General features: G+C 37.1%; 1 protein-coding gene across 1 annotated transcript in view; it reads right to left on the bottom strand.

Annotated features, from left to right (window-relative positions):
• Positions 1–1,776: 1,776 nt before the first annotated feature.
• Positions 1,777–15,708, bottom strand: part of LOC310640596 (interleukin-1 receptor type 1-like) — a 28,596-nt gene continuing 14,664 nt past the window's right edge. The window contains exons 5-11 of the mRNA XM_083362981.1: positions 12,600–12,768; positions 11,784–11,849; positions 11,575–11,680; positions 10,003–10,139; positions 8,694–8,834; positions 5,971–6,135; positions 1,777–5,467 (exon numbers count right to left, since the gene is read on the bottom strand). Coding sequence (XP_083219107.1) covers positions 5,076–5,467; positions 5,971–6,135; positions 8,694–8,834; positions 10,003–10,139; positions 11,575–11,680; positions 11,784–11,849; positions 12,600–12,768 — 1,176 coding nt within the window. The 3' untranslated portion in view covers positions 1,777–5,075. The remainder of the gene's footprint in view (positions 5,468–5,970; positions 6,136–8,693; positions 8,835–10,002; positions 10,140–11,574; positions 11,681–11,783; positions 11,850–12,599; positions 12,769–15,708) is intronic.

The following is a 15,708-nucleotide window of genomic DNA, read 5'->3' as shown; positions in this document are numbered from 1 at the left end:
AATAACGCATATTATTCCGAAATATTGTAGGCAGTTTCGTTCCGTGCTAGCTATTCCGCACATCCGTTGATAAAGAAAGTGGAGCGTAGCCAAAAGTTCACAATTATGCAGCACTGTGAAGGTTCCTGTTGGATCCCCTGCTTGACAGCTGTTTAGCCTTGCGAGCGCTGTCTTCTTCCTTCTTTCCCTCCCTTTCATCTGGATTCTCTTCTTCCCCCTTTGCGCTGTCAGATCTGGGAGAGCGACCCACTTGTCTGCTTCGGCCTCCTGGAAAATGAAGTCCTCGGCAAGGCTGCTGAGAAAATTTTGGAGCCCTGTAGGAGCGATTGAATCGTTTTCCCAACACGTCCAGATAGCTGCCATTCTATTGCTTTGGGTCCAAGCGTATGTGTTCCGATGAAGTGGCATTATCAATCAGTTCTAGAGTAGAAGCCTAGGAATTCCCTAAAAACTAATTGATGGCATATCGTGATGCTCTTAAGATTCCAAAATGCCTTCCTGGATTCTATATATAGACACATTCATTGGTATTGTAGATGCAGCGTCTCCACTGCTTGGTGACTGAGGGGAAATATGCTTGGAATTTGTCCATTTTGCAGACAAATTCTTTGTACAAAGTAATCAAAGACCTTTTATGAGTGTTGGCCTGGCTGTTTTCACCAAACTAGCTTGATGTTTATGATGCCTGAATCTTCCACAAGCTGTTTTACAAAAACTAATTTTCCCAGCACACTGCTTTCAATTAGGTTTGCAGGAATCAATTTGATTTGAGTAATTAAACTTAACTTTTACTAAACTATTAACAATTAAATTACTCAATGTTATTGGCAGTTACGTAGATGCAGGCAGTTTCTGACTTTTTCCAAAATGTTTTTAAGATTTCCAAGTTGAGTCTGCTTAGCTTTTGGAGATCTACCAGGATTACCTAGAGGCTGCCAGGATGTCTAGCATAATTCTTGTGAATTTTATAGTACCTGATTATTCTTCATTAAAGGTTTGGATTTGTTTCAGTTGCTTTTTCTGCACTTTTCTGATATTTTCTCAAGATAAAATCATTATAAACAGTTGCCCAAATATTGCAGTATAGCAATAGCACTTACTTATATACCGCTTCACAGTGCTTTACTGTCCTCTCTAAGTGGTTTAAAGAGTCAGCGTATTGCCCCCAACAATTTGGATCCTCATTTTACCAACCTCAGAAGGATGGAAAGATGAGTTAACCTTGAGCCGGTCAGGATCGAATTGATGGCAGTCAGCAAAGTTAAAAGCCTGAAATACTGCATTCTAACTACTGCTTAGAGAAGACTGTAAACTTTAAGCATCTGATGAATATAAGTCTAAGTGCTCTAAATGCTAGGACTCGGTTTTTGACAAAGTGATTCATGAGGGTTAAGATGTAAAAAGCTGAAAATTATTTTATGACATCACTTCTATTCATTTTCTAAGACAATGCCACAGCTTTAACAATATCACAGGAAAAATTCTCCCCCACATTCTTCACAACCAAAGAATTTTCAAAATTAAGTCCACATAAGAGTCAATTAAGCAATACTTTGTTGTAATTTTGTTCATCATGGTATCAAGGCTTTTTCATTTTTTACAATCATCTTTGGCTTGAACAATCAAAATTATTGTCCATTCATTGTTTCATCATACACATTATTTAATTCTGGCTAATTTCTTATACTTTAATATATTGGCAAATGTAAATGATATTACATTCTAATGCCACAGCTTTAACAATATCACAAGGAAAATTCTATCTCCCCTACATTCTTCACAACCAAAGAATTTTTAGAATCAAGTCCACATAAAGCATGAAGTAGCTTTTATGTAAAGTATTGCGATGAGCATTAATGAGAAAGGTTGCAGCTGACAGGTCTCTTATATCTAAAATCTTGTAGATCTTTTCAGATGGGTACATAATTTAGCTGTAATAAGATACTATTTATGAACATTTCATATATCAGTATTTTCTCATTCAGGTTTTCAAAAGCCTCTGATACAGTGGTTTTAATTTTTTTTATATCTTTCCCGTTTGATTTCATTCTTCAGGTGCCTTTCTCAGGTCACTTGTGAGTGTTGCAGCACATTATCCAACAAAGTCACAAAGATTTCATAGGAATAACTATTTTGTGGTTATAAGATTTATTTGTTTATGTTTATATTTCACATTTCTGAACCACTTATCTCCCTCAAGGAGAGACTGAGCAATGTACAATAAATAATATATAAAACAGTACATAAATATTAAAATGTTAAAATTAAAATGTTAAAATTATAAATTATAAAAAATTAAGCAGGCAAGATGTTATAAATTAGTTGACAAAGGCAAAGCTCCCATGGCACCCATCAACCCCATGACTATGTGCTCCTTTGATTCCCTACACAAGGCCTTAGAACCACATTTTGACCCTTTTTATCATAAAATAGTATGAGAGCCAATGTAGTATATTCGTTAAGGCATCAGGCTAGAGATCAGGAGATTGTGAGTTCTAGTTCCATCTTAGCCAAAGTGACTTGGGCCAGTCACTTTCGCTCAACCTAAGGCAGTGGCAAACCACTTCAAAAACCTTGCAAGAAAACTGCAGGAACTTATCCTGGCAGTGTCCAAAAACTGGGCAGGACAAGTACAGAATAATTTGTACAACTGTACCCAGATTATACAAAAATTAGCTATATATTTGGCCAAATTATTAATTCTGGGCTCTCGTACTACAAAATACAATTTCTAAAAATAACGTGAAATGATTGTATTGCATATATTTAGTGATCTGAAATATAACAACTGTTTCTGAACTAGTGACAAATCACTCAATTCAAAATAGTTCATTGAATTACAAAAGTGTTTAATTTAAAAAGTCAAACTAAAATTAAACCACGCTTTGCCCTTGCCTCCTGGTATGGCAATTTATTTAAATATGTCTTTTCTATTTTTCTCCTTGGGAGATACTGTAGTAATTTCCCCTAGTATATGGATTGTACCAGATTCCACATGTAGTGAATTTGGAATATTCAGTAACTCTATATAGAGAGTAAGTACATATTTATTTTTGGCAACTATCCTGAATCTTCCATTTAACTAAGTCAGTACAAGCAAAGGAGTATTATATACACACTGTTGTTCAAAAAGCAGAAAGAAAAGAACCCCACTTGGGATATTTATTTATTTATTCAGTTTATATACCGCCCTATTCCCAAAGGACTCAGGGCGGTTTACAAGGCAAAATTTAAAAATAATCCAATATAAAATTAAAATAAATTAAAATAAATTAAATTAAGTCTAGCCACAAAAATTAAATCACAATTTAAAAACATTAAACCCCTCAGTCCAGACCAGATAGCTCAAAGAGCCAGGTTTTTAGGTCCCGGCGAAATGAACGAAGGTCGGGGGCAGTCCGGAGTTCCGTTGGCAGTTGATTCCATAGGGCAGGCGCGCCCACAGAGAACGCCCTCCCCCTGTGGATCGCCCGTCGGCAATCCTTGATCGGCGGTACCCTGAGGAGGCCCTCCCTGTGGGAGCGCACAGGATGATGGGTAATTGACGCTGGCAGCAGGTGCTCCCTTAGATAATCCGGGCCCATGCCATTTAGGGCTTTATAGGTCATCACCAGCACCTTGAATCTCACCCGGAGGGCAACTGGAAGCCAATGCAGCTCGCAGAGAAGAGGTGTTACATGGGAGTATCGGGAGACTCCCATTACAACTCGCGCGGCTGCATTCTGCACCAGTTGAAGCCTCCGAGTGGTCCTCAGGGGCAGCCCCATGTAGAGAGCATTGCAGTAGTCTAGCCGGGAGGTCACGAGCGCATGGGTGACTGTGCGTAGGGCATCTCGGTCCAGATAGGGCCGTAACTGGCGCACCAGGCGAACCTGGGCAAAAGCTCCCCTGGCCACGGCTCCTATATGATCTTCCAAACTGAGCCGTGAATCCAGGAGGACACCCAAGTTGTGGGCCCTATCAACGGGGGGTAACACCTCACCCCCCATAGTTAAGGATGGAAAAGACTGGTTAGTCTGAGATGCCAGTATACACAGCCACTCAGTCTTGGCAGGATTGAGACGAAGCCTGTTTCTCCCCATCCAAACCCGGACCACTTCCAGGCAACGGGACATCACGTCGAGGGCATCACTGGGTGGGTTCGGGGTGGAAAGAAAAAGCTGGGTATCATCAGCATACCGATGATACCCCACCCCGAAACCACGAATGAGCTCACCCAGCGGCTTCATATAGATGTTGAACAAGAGGGGAGAGAGGACTGACCCCTGAGGAACTCCACAAACGAGAGGCCTCGGGGCGGACCTCTGCCCTCCCGTCAACACCGACTGCGAGTGGCCCAGGAGGTAGGAGGAGAACCACTGTAAAACAGTGCCCCCCACTCCCAACCCCCTGAGACGCCGCAGTAGGATACCATGGTCGATGGTATCAAAAGCCGCTGAGAGGTCTAATAGGACTAGGACAGAGAAACAACCCCTGTCCCGAGCCCGGCAGAGATCATTCACCAGCGCAACCAATGCCGTCTCCGTGCTGTACTCGGTCCTGAAGCCCGATTGGTATGGGTCCAGATATGCCCATCTCATCAACTCACAGCCATACAGGCTGTTTTTCAATGGGAATTCTAGGAACGATACCAGTTAAAGGAAGGACTAGAACTCACTCTTGAAAGGCTTGAGATACAAGGATTAAATCCTGCTAATAGCTATAATGACCTTCAGTGCTGGATCAGTATTTACCATTTTGCTCAAACCCTTGGGGTTTAAATTAAAACACTTTCATATAAAGTTTTCATATAAAAAATAGTTCCCTACATACTCACTTATTTTACATGTTAAATAATAGTATGAAAGAACAATTTCAACTTCTTCCTTGTCAAACTCACATTATTTTGCCACTTGCCCAAGTAGCTCATGCACCTCATAACTTATGAGTGAATGATTTTTCAGAAAATACTGCTCTGAATTGTGTTTTTGTTGATCCCAGACTTGGAACAATCTCTAGCAGGTGCACACATTTGTGTATTCATAAGGATCTACTGGAATAGATTTCAGGTAAACACTGCAGGTGTGGCTTTGATGTCATCCATCTGGTATTTGAGAAGAGTGAAAAGTTATTGGCAAAAAATGCAAGTCTGAGGAAAGTGGGCTTGAGCTGGCTGGCATCTGGTATCTCACATTCTTCCAAAACCTTGTAGTTGCCATTTCAGCGGTTTCTGTAAAAGTTCCCCTCCATGTGAGTATGCCATGCTTTTGCTTAAGATATCTGAGGGATTCTGGCATACTGTTGAAATCTTTTATTTTGTCTAGCTGAATCAGTATAACTTTGGTTTCCTCCTGGATAAGAGCACTGTAGACTGCAAGTTCCTGTTCAGAGAACAAACTCTGCATGCCACCACAATATAGATCTGGCATTAAAATAATGATCACTCTTCTGCTTAGTTTGACCATTTTATCCACAATAGTAATGACAGCTATGAATAAAAAAAAAACCTGAATCAATGTGGGCCAGGAAAGACATGCATTTTAATCAGGTACCGATTAGAAAAAATGCTTAATTTTAGATACATCGATAGTGTTTCTTGAATCTAAAGAAGTGAACTGAATTGAATTGAATCATCTCAGTTCCTAATGACTTCATGGACACCTTTCCCTAGTTTTCTTGGTAACAACATAGAAATGGTTTGCAATTGCTTTCTTCTGAAAAATTTAATGTCCCCTATTGTCTAGTCTAGTTACACAGACAAATGAGTAACCCATTATTAGCTAGTTATGCATCAACATCTAATTTTCTTGTCTGGCCAAAAATATCATAGCAGGTAGAACATACAAAGAACCCAAATACAAAGACAAGGCAGATGTCTCCAAGGTAAAAAGGTTATTCGTTTCTAATGACAACATTTCAAAACATTTACTTATGAGTTGCCCTTTAAGGAACAATTTACAAATTTTAACCATGGATATTAAAATTACATACCTTGCCCTGGCACATCATCCCTTCCAAGAATAAAAAGCTTATAGCCACACTGTTTTTCTAGGATTTCAGGTAATAATTTGAAGACAAACATTTCAGTCAAATATACATAGCCTGATATATTGTGAGGATATAACACATATGCATCATAGACTTTTTCATCTGAAACTAGAAGGAAAGAGAAAAACCAACTGCTAACCAAGACATTTATAGGGATAATTTATTATAAAAATTTACATTTCATGTACCTGAATTATTAGCTAAGGCAATAAATACATTCAGCTAAAAGACATAAAAAGACATCAGCATAGATCAACCAATACTTTAATACTGCTAATTAAAAAGATGGAGCTCAGCATGAATATTATTGTTATACAAGTTAAAGGTTATGATAAAAAACATGCTATAATGTAGGCTTATTAATCAAACATTCTTTGACATTTTTATGATTTAACATCTAACTTGTGGAGATTATTACAGGTATTTGGGAAGTCAATTTTGGGCTGGTTGGAATGGGCTAAGCCTGGCAATTGAAACAGCATAATTAAAACATCAGGCCACCAGCACTTCAAAATTTCAAACTTACTAAAGCTTCCTGAATAATCTACTATTAACACTATCTTGGTTTAGTCTACTGGGTTGTTAGAAAGCTAATAGGTAAGAATGCTGTATGTATGTTATAGCTAAAATTCTTTATAGGAAAGCCAAGACACTAATGAAAATCCAATACAGTATCGCATGTTTCAGACTACAGCTTAAACAAAGTATAACTATTCAAATAATTTTCTCCATTCCTTTCATTTCTGACATAATACTAATGTCACCTAGTTCCATTTTGGAGCACAGAAATATCTGCAATAAATAAGTAAGTAAATCATCAATATTTTATGCCTTTAAGTCAGTGTTAACTTCCAGTGACTGCCTGGGAGAGTACTGCAGTTTACATGTTAATATACAAAGAGTATATCAGTTGACTGATATCAGTACACAGTACAGTATTTTATAGAAGTTTATATTCTTATATTTTTCTGCCCTTCCCTAGCCACACAAGACAAGAGTGTGGAAAAATGTCTAAGGTTTATTGTCATTTTTTACTGTGGGCACATTGGCACACATGAAAAATGAAATTATTTGCTTGCTCTCAAAAGTGTACACATACATAACACATTTACACATGCTCTATACAACATATGTATAAACTTTTACCCTTACATATAAATAACATATACTGTAAATATTAATCACTGTGTCATGGTTCCGGTAGAACAGATCAGTTAAAAGCAAGGCAAGGAATTCTTCCTCAAAGAACATTTTTATTTGGCTACAAAATAACGGCACGTACAAAGGTGAACCCAAGACTAAATTCCCCTCCCCTTGGTTACAAAGTTACAAGTTAGATGTCATAAATCACATTCACCAATTAATAGAAAAGTGGGCACTCCTCCCAGCTCTCCCAACCCAACAAAATGCTATCAGTAATGACCTGGGTTCCCATACATGAAATTTTTCTGGCTAACTCAGAATTACATCCCTTCCCTCCTTCTTTCTAAATATGTGGCAACTAAAAATGAAGCGAAAATGGCTTCAGTTCAGGTCGTTGGAGTGTTGACACACTGTCTATCTTGAATACATAGCAGAAGTAGGCTTACTGTTCACAAATTTATCACTTATTCAAAAAAACAGGCTTTTTATGTAAGACAAAAAGGCTTCTCTCCCTCTCAGGAAATATAGCAGAGATGTCAAACTCAATTTCATTGAGGGCCACATCAGCATTGCAGTTGCCCTCGAGGGGGGCGGGGGGGCGTGGCCTGGGTGGGCATGGCTTACTGGGTGGGCATGGCCAGCTCTACATTGTTTGCATCAAGGGTGCCTATGGGGGCCTGGGCAGGAGTGGGACAGATCTGAGGGTCTCTGGCAGGAGGAGGGTCTCTGGGCCCCGGGCCTTGTGTTTGACATGTCTGAACTATAGTATTTGTCTATAACTCATAGAATGAGTCAAAATAGCAATGTTGCCCCCTCCTGTCTGACTAACTATTCCCAGAAGTATGGTACAGCTTAACCCAAAGGAGCTTTTCCAAAAGGCAACTGGACTTTTTTGGTGTTTTTCTTCTGCAAGTTTAAAGTTCCATAATGTGAACTTTAAAGTTCAGGTTCTGGACAGAGAGGACCACTGATTTGAAAGAGGAATAAAAGAGACCATCTATGTTAAAACTGAACAGACCTCAACAGAGGGGGAGGGATATGACACGACATATCTCCTATTTATAAGAGAGTTCTTTCAGCAGTCCCAAGAAGATTCCACACCCATTTGCACTCTGATTCAGATGATTCCGAGGATATAGATGAATCCCCAAGTGGCCTCAGTGACTTGGATGAGAAATGTAGCAAGAAAAAAACCTAAGAAAGTCCAAGTGCCTTTTGGAAAAAGCATGAGCTGGATGATTTAGAATCTCCACAGACACTCAAGAGATTAAATTCCACAAAATTTATAATCAATAATCCAATATTGGGGCACTTAAGGGAACCCACAATCCTTAATTCATCAGTACAATCACAAACATTAAAGTTAGAAAAGTATGTTCTTTGTATTAACAAAAAGTTGTAATCTAGTTGCTTAGAGCAGAAATGGTAAGACAAAAAGTCAAAGAAAAGTTGCAAGCTGTTTAGAAAGCATCAAAACCTTTATTCTTTATCACAGGGCATCAAGTGACTGAAACTGAACTTACTTCCTTTCCTGAGATGTTGGCAAGAATCCCGGTACCAAAGGACAATGTCAACTTTGAAAAATTTGTAAGTAAGCAGTGATGCTACTATAATAAACAGTGCTGAAATCAATCCTCCGATCACATAATACTGAGTGTCTGGAGCTGTATTGGCAAAGAGAAAAAAAAAGGAAAGGAAAACAACAGGGAACATTCTTACCACAGTAAGTCCCATAAGATGTTTATAAGATGAGCAATTTATACAATTTCTACTTTACTTTCATTTTTCTAAGCAAATTCTCATAAAATATATTATTCTTTTGAAAATAGGTTTCTGATGTCTGAAGATTATCCAAGTAACACCTTTTATTTCCAAATAGAAGATGATTAAGCTGCTGATGTTTGGCATTACTTTTCATCATAGCTTGTAAAGTTTATTTATTCTTGTAAACAATAGGTCGTTCAGTCTCAAAAATATTTATATATGATGCAAAAATAAAATAACAAAGCATAATAATGCTACAAAGTCAATAGCAAAATAAACTTTTCAGTCCATTAGCAGTTGTATCAATTACTTTCTATAGGAAGAAAACCCCTGATACCATCAAACTCCAACTACATTGATATTGATCTGACCTTGGGTGGAGCATTGGTTCAAAAAGGCATATGCAGCCATCTTCTTCATTTAATCTGTCCTCTGGACATTTTCATAGGCATTATCTTCTTACAGAAGAGAAGCCAACTGAATATCACTTATGGAAAGCACTAGCAATAATATCTAGCAAAATTATCCAACTCTGACTTACCTGGCCTTCCTATTGAACCTCTAGTATTTCTAGATAAAACAAGTGTCAACACTTGCTTTCTTTTTTGACATATTGACATTTTTTTCCCATTAGACTAAGGAATTAAGCAGAGCTTTACAAGATGAAAATACCTCTGCAAACAATGATTTTTTTTATTTATACACAATTCAGTATCCATAATGTAATAAAACATAAAGCATTAATTTAACTGGTTGTGTGGCTATCATTTGCAAACACACACCCCTCCCTTACCATTTGGGTTCAATGACTGTTTTTAGATTACAGTAAGTACAAGTTTACTGTGACCATCCCAGAGTAAGATCTAATATTATGTGAAACTTCAGAATCTCAGCTTCATCAAAAAGAAAAAAAATATGTTTATAACAGAGTACATAAACATTAGCAAAATTCTCATAGATGTTTGTTTGTCTTTATAACCAAGCAAAGCACCTTTTCTCTCTATTATGTAAACATACTTTTAGGTATATAAAAAATATACAGAACTATAGACTTATACATAAAGTTACCTGGATAGTTTAGCATTACATATGCTACTTGTGTCACATGTTTAGACCATACTTCACATAAATATTTTCCATAATCTCTATATTTCACTTTGGAAATGTTTAACTTTGCTTCTATTATTCGTTTTCCAGAAAGAACCCTAACAACACCAAAATATAAACAGAAAAAGAAAAGAAGAAAAAAATTAAAGAAAATTATTTTGATTTATATGAAATTGGGTCATGCTCAGCTTCTTAATTTAAATATATTTAAGTTAAATGTATTCAAAATAGAAATTTAGATCTTATCATTTGCTCAGTATTAAAGCAAAGCCTCAGCTTCTGTTTCCCTCACCTAGTTACCAAGATTTACTGTGGTATAACAATATCAGAATAATGTAATATAAGTAAAATGAAATATTTTTAATTAAATATATCTGTATAATACTATCTATTCTTGTGTAACAGTGCACCTATTGTCTAAAACTAAATAACTTCACCTATCTAAAATTTATCTGTTTATTCTCTCTTAAATTGGCACTGTGGACATAAAACTTCTATATGTCACTGGGAGTCAGGCAATATAAAAATTAATAATTTTTATTTTATTATTATTACTTTGAATACTTATAAAACACATATAACCTGAACCAGGCCTGGTACAGTTAAGAATGTGATCATAATAATATATTCTTCTTCTTTAGCCACATCATTGCTGCTGCTTTTAATTTTTCTATCTTGTCCAATTCTAATGACTGAAAGACCCTGGTTTTCTTAGGATCTAGTTTATGTGCCTTTATTTATATTTTATTTTATTTATCAAATGTATAAGGGTACCCATCTCACAAGAAGTACTTTTGCACTGAATGACTGGGTTGGGTCAAAAATACTGGAAATTCACAGAGCGCATGCAGATTTCAATTGAAAGAAAACATACCAGATGCACAATTTAAAAATACAAAAACTTCATGTTATCTACTGGAATAAATACTCAGATCCCCAAGATAGGTAATTCCATTTTACTATAAAACAGACATGCCAAACACAAGGCCCGGGGGCCGGATCCAGCCCGCGAAGTGGTTTCATGCGGCCCGCGAAGCCATCCTGGAAACAAGAAGGGAACGGCCCCCACTGCCTTGGCCCTGGCCCAGAGACCCTCCTCCTGCCAGAGACCCCCAGATCTGTCCCACTCCTGCTCAGGCCCCCATAGGCACCCTTGATGCGAACGATGTAGAGCTGGCCACGCCCACCCAGCAGGCCATATGCACTCTAGCCACGCCCACCCAGTAGGCCACGCCCACCCTGGCCATACCCACCCGGCCCCCTGAGGGCAACCACAATGCCGATGCGGCCCTCAATGAAATTGAGTTTGACACCCCTGCTATAAAATGTTTGCAAGGCACTAAGAAGTACATTTTAGGAATTCCTATTAGTGTTGTACATTGGTGCACTATTACCAAATCAACAAGCTATTGTAGCTAACTGAATTTATTTCATAGTGAGGGTTCCTTCATATTTATGTAGATATCTAACCCACAGCATGGAATGAAAATGTAATAATTTGGAGCCCCCTAGAAAATGACATATTGTACTTACTTATCGTTTTCTTCTGTGTTCAATATCTCATTATTGAATTTCCAGGTTACAATTACCATATCCAGAGGATCAGCTGAGACATTACAAACCAGGTCAAATCTGGAACCTGCAAATCACAAATAATGATAGTGGGTGAATAATCATAACATTTTACTGTTCGCCTAAGACTGTTAAAAACAGTTTCTTTTTCACATGAACTAATTACTTACCTGGTTTTACTTCAATTGAGTTGTTATTTGGGTAAATTATATCTGGAATATTTTTCTCTGCTATTTCTAAAACAATAAAAAATACTGAAAATAAGTAACTATAAAATCTATTGCAATGCTACTTTAATTTTTAGGAATGAATTTTATTATCACAGTTAGAGCTTTTAGTTACTAAAATATTGTGCCAATATTACATAGTTATATAATCGGAAAGCAATGATAGGATGAAAATGAAAACATGTACTTTGTTCGGAACATACTTAGATTCTTTTAATGTAAATCTAATCATTTACATTCAGGGTCTCCAACCTGTTGGCCATTGGGCCGCAGGAATGGCTGGGGAGTATGCGCACACCCCCACACTCATGCTACCAGCCCCGTTTGTGCATGTGCAGGAGTGCTAGCTCCTGCAGGTGCCAGCGGCCTGTTTGGGCATGTACAAGCCCGTTTGTGCACACGCGTGGGCGCTCGCAGCCTATTTGCAGGCACTAGTGGTCTGCCACCATCATGCGTATGGACATTTCCCTGCTTGTCCCTTTCCCTCCGGGCCGCCAACCTGGAAAGATTGAGGAGCTCTGATTTACATGATAACTGGTAGCACTGACAATTTTTTTCTGCTAAAATATTGGCAATATAATTTGCTCAGAAGAATCTCAACCAAATATGTAGTATACAGTATCTCAGATAGCAGGAATAATGTAACAAGGCTATATTACAAATTTAGGTTGCAGGTTCCACAGATTAAAAAAAAACAAATTCAATTTATTTTATAAAATAAATTCTGTTCTGCAATATACCAAGATGAAAATTATATACCAAAAGTAGTTAGATTGATGGCCCGAGAAATATTATATTCTTTTCCCATATATATATGTTTAGCCCTGCATATATAAATTCCTTCATCTTCCTTAGTTACATTTTTAATGAGAAGATAGTCTCCAGAACTCCTAAATTTCCAGTCTTCATATAAACGCAAATGGCATTCCTAAAACAAATAAGCAAATATTATAATAGGTAATAACAAACTAAACTCTTTTATCAAACACATACTGTATAACCAAAAAAGAAAAATTAAATCAGTCCATTCCAGATCTGCAAGCTAAAGAGATTTTTTTACAAGACTAGTGAGCTGCAAGTAACAAAATATTCATAAATGTAAATTATGAACCGAAAGATTCTTGACATTTCTCAGGATATCAAATTTATTGATTGATTTGATTTGATTTGTATGCCACCCATCTTGTCTAGAGGTGATTCTGGATGGCTAAAAATCAGTAAGCATTATAATGATAAATAATCATAATCACATGCTACACCTGAAATATCACCTTAATTAGAATTGCAGTGTAGTACAGATGCCAGTTCCAAATGCTGTGTACTAAGGGCAGTAATTATTTTATAAATATTTCATGTAACAATATCAGCTGGAAAAAAGTAATTGTAGGGAACAATAAAGATTTAGAAGTAAGGAGAAATTTTTTGATGCTGAAAACAATTAATCAATGGAGCAACTTGTCTGCCAGAGCTGTGGGGGTTTCATCACTGTAGGTTTTTAAAAATAGACTGGACAGCCATTTGACTGGGGTACTATAAGGCTCCTGCCTTGAACCAGGGGCTGGACTAGAAGACATCTGAGGTCCTTTTCAACCTTATGATTCTATTATATATATCCTATTATGATGGATACAAAGGAATGTAACAGGAGAATATTTGAGATAAAGTTGGAAATGATTTATATTTATAATTCATACCAGCCTGTCCTTAAGAGTGTGATTGCAGACAGAGAATAGTTAAGCCTAGCTTTTGGTATATATCTATTAATCTGAAGACTAGAGAGACGATAGCTGAGAAAGGTAAGCAATTAAATGATGTTAACCAAAATAATTGATAGCTAAAAATGAAGTTGAATGGATACAATATTTGTTCCAAAAGGCAATAACAACCCAATAAATATTCCAAAGAAATAACAGCAGCTAAAATATTAAAACTAAATCACTGATGATGTTACTTATGTGTAATAGCTCAGAGAGCACCAAGGACCCCACAATAAAACAGATTTAAATTTATTTATTTATATCCCACCTTTATTTTTATAAATAATTCAAGTTGGTGAACATATCCAGCACACCTTCCTCCTTCTATTACTTACTTGAAGACACCAACTATGGAAAGATGGATATCATATGGGAGAATAAGAAGGTTACTGGGAAAGAAAGAAAACTAAAGAACATGAAACATGTTTGGCCAAAGAAGAAAAAGAAATCAGTGCCTTTATATCAGCATTGCAAAGACTTGAAAGCAGTGCTTTTTTTCTAAAAAAAAAAAAAAAAAAAGGTGCCGGAACTCTCATCTTGGCGGGCGCAGGAGGTGGGGGGGTGGGGGGGGCGGTGCTGCTGCAGTCACAGGTGCAAAGGGTGTTGGCGGCAGGCTCCCCTCCCTGGGGCCGGAGCCGGCGCGGCTGGTGCTGTGGGAGCAGCAGAGCCCACTCTATATGGTGGGGCTGCGCAATGCGGGCAGCGGAGGTGGTACGGGCCAGGCGATGTTTTAATCTTACGATTTTAAAAATATATTTTTTCTATTGTAAGTTTCCCCAAACCTTGCCATGTGGATTGCATACAAATATTATATAATTGGTAAATAAAGGTAGAACATGTTAAAATATACATCAAATGATTAGTTTAGTTCCTAAAGAAGTAATACTGTAAATAATGCTAATGTCCTCCTCTACTGCAGGCTCTTTTATGACTCAAGGACTTCAACTCCCAGAATTCCTGAGCCAGCATGGCTCAGCTTGGAAACCTCTCCCTTTCCCCCTCAGCATGGCTGGCTCAGGATTTCTGGGAGTTGAAGTCCACGAGTCATAAAAAAGAGCCAAGATTGCTAGCCTTGCAATAGGCTTAGGAAAACCAATAAGGGAGCTGGGTTGTTTTGTTTTTTGCAAAAAAAAAGATTCCAGAACGCCGTTCTGAGTGTTCTATGAGAAAAAAAGCCCTGCTTGAAAGCATATTTGAGGTTCATGTTGGAACTCCTCTCAAAAACTGTTAATTGAAGCCAAGCAATCTGGCTTCTAAATAATATTAAAGATTACCGGTATTATTTTATAACAGAAACAAAGTTTGGAATTGCAATCAATACAATATTGCCTGAAAATTACATCAAAGATGAAGTGTCAGTATGATAAAAAGAGGGTCTTGACATGACTTGCAGACAACTTGATCATATAAAAGGTGGAGGAGGAAATTAGATAATCAGCTACAGTGGACTTAATACTTACGGTGAAAAAATTATTTTGGATGTGGAAGTTGCAGGAACCTTCTGAGAGAATGTCCATGTCACCTTGGAATTTACCTACCATATTATCATACCATAGGCAGAGCAAAATGAAGGCACTCATATTAGCGTTATGAATTAAAAGAACTTACTCCAATAGGATGAGGAAAGGCATTGGAAAGATTCCATAGATAGAAATCCTGAATTGTAAAAATTGTAAAAAATCTGAGTTGAAAAATTCTGCAATATGAGACAATAAACAAGCATCCAAACACAGAAAATATCAGAGAAGAAAAAGGAGAGGCACCCAGTGAAAACAATGAACTATTAGATAGAAATCTGATCTGAAATATTTGTTTATATATGTTTTGTTAAATAACGATGAGAACATTTATAACTATTTACAGAGCCATTATGTAAGGGTAGGATAATTTATCAAGTTTTTTTTTATTTTCAGCATCCAGCTAGGATAGATCTTTTTTATGTTTAATGTTAGATGTTTATCTTTAATGTTGGGTTTTTCCCCTTTTTAGTACACATTTATTGTGTACTTGTATGTATGTTTTTTTCTATTTTTTTCTCTTTTGTATTTTATTCCCATTGGTAAAATATAATAAATATATATAAGAAAAAAGAACTATCCAATGAACTCAAC

The sequence above is a fragment of the Vipera ursinii genome, assembly GCF_947247035.1.
Source record: "Vipera ursinii genome assembly, chromosome: 4".
Lineage (NCBI taxonomy): Eukaryota > Metazoa > Chordata > Lepidosauria > Squamata > Viperidae > Vipera > Vipera ursinii.
The sequence above is the reverse complement of the archived record's forward strand: the minus strand, read 5'-3'. Positions and strand labels throughout refer to the sequence as shown.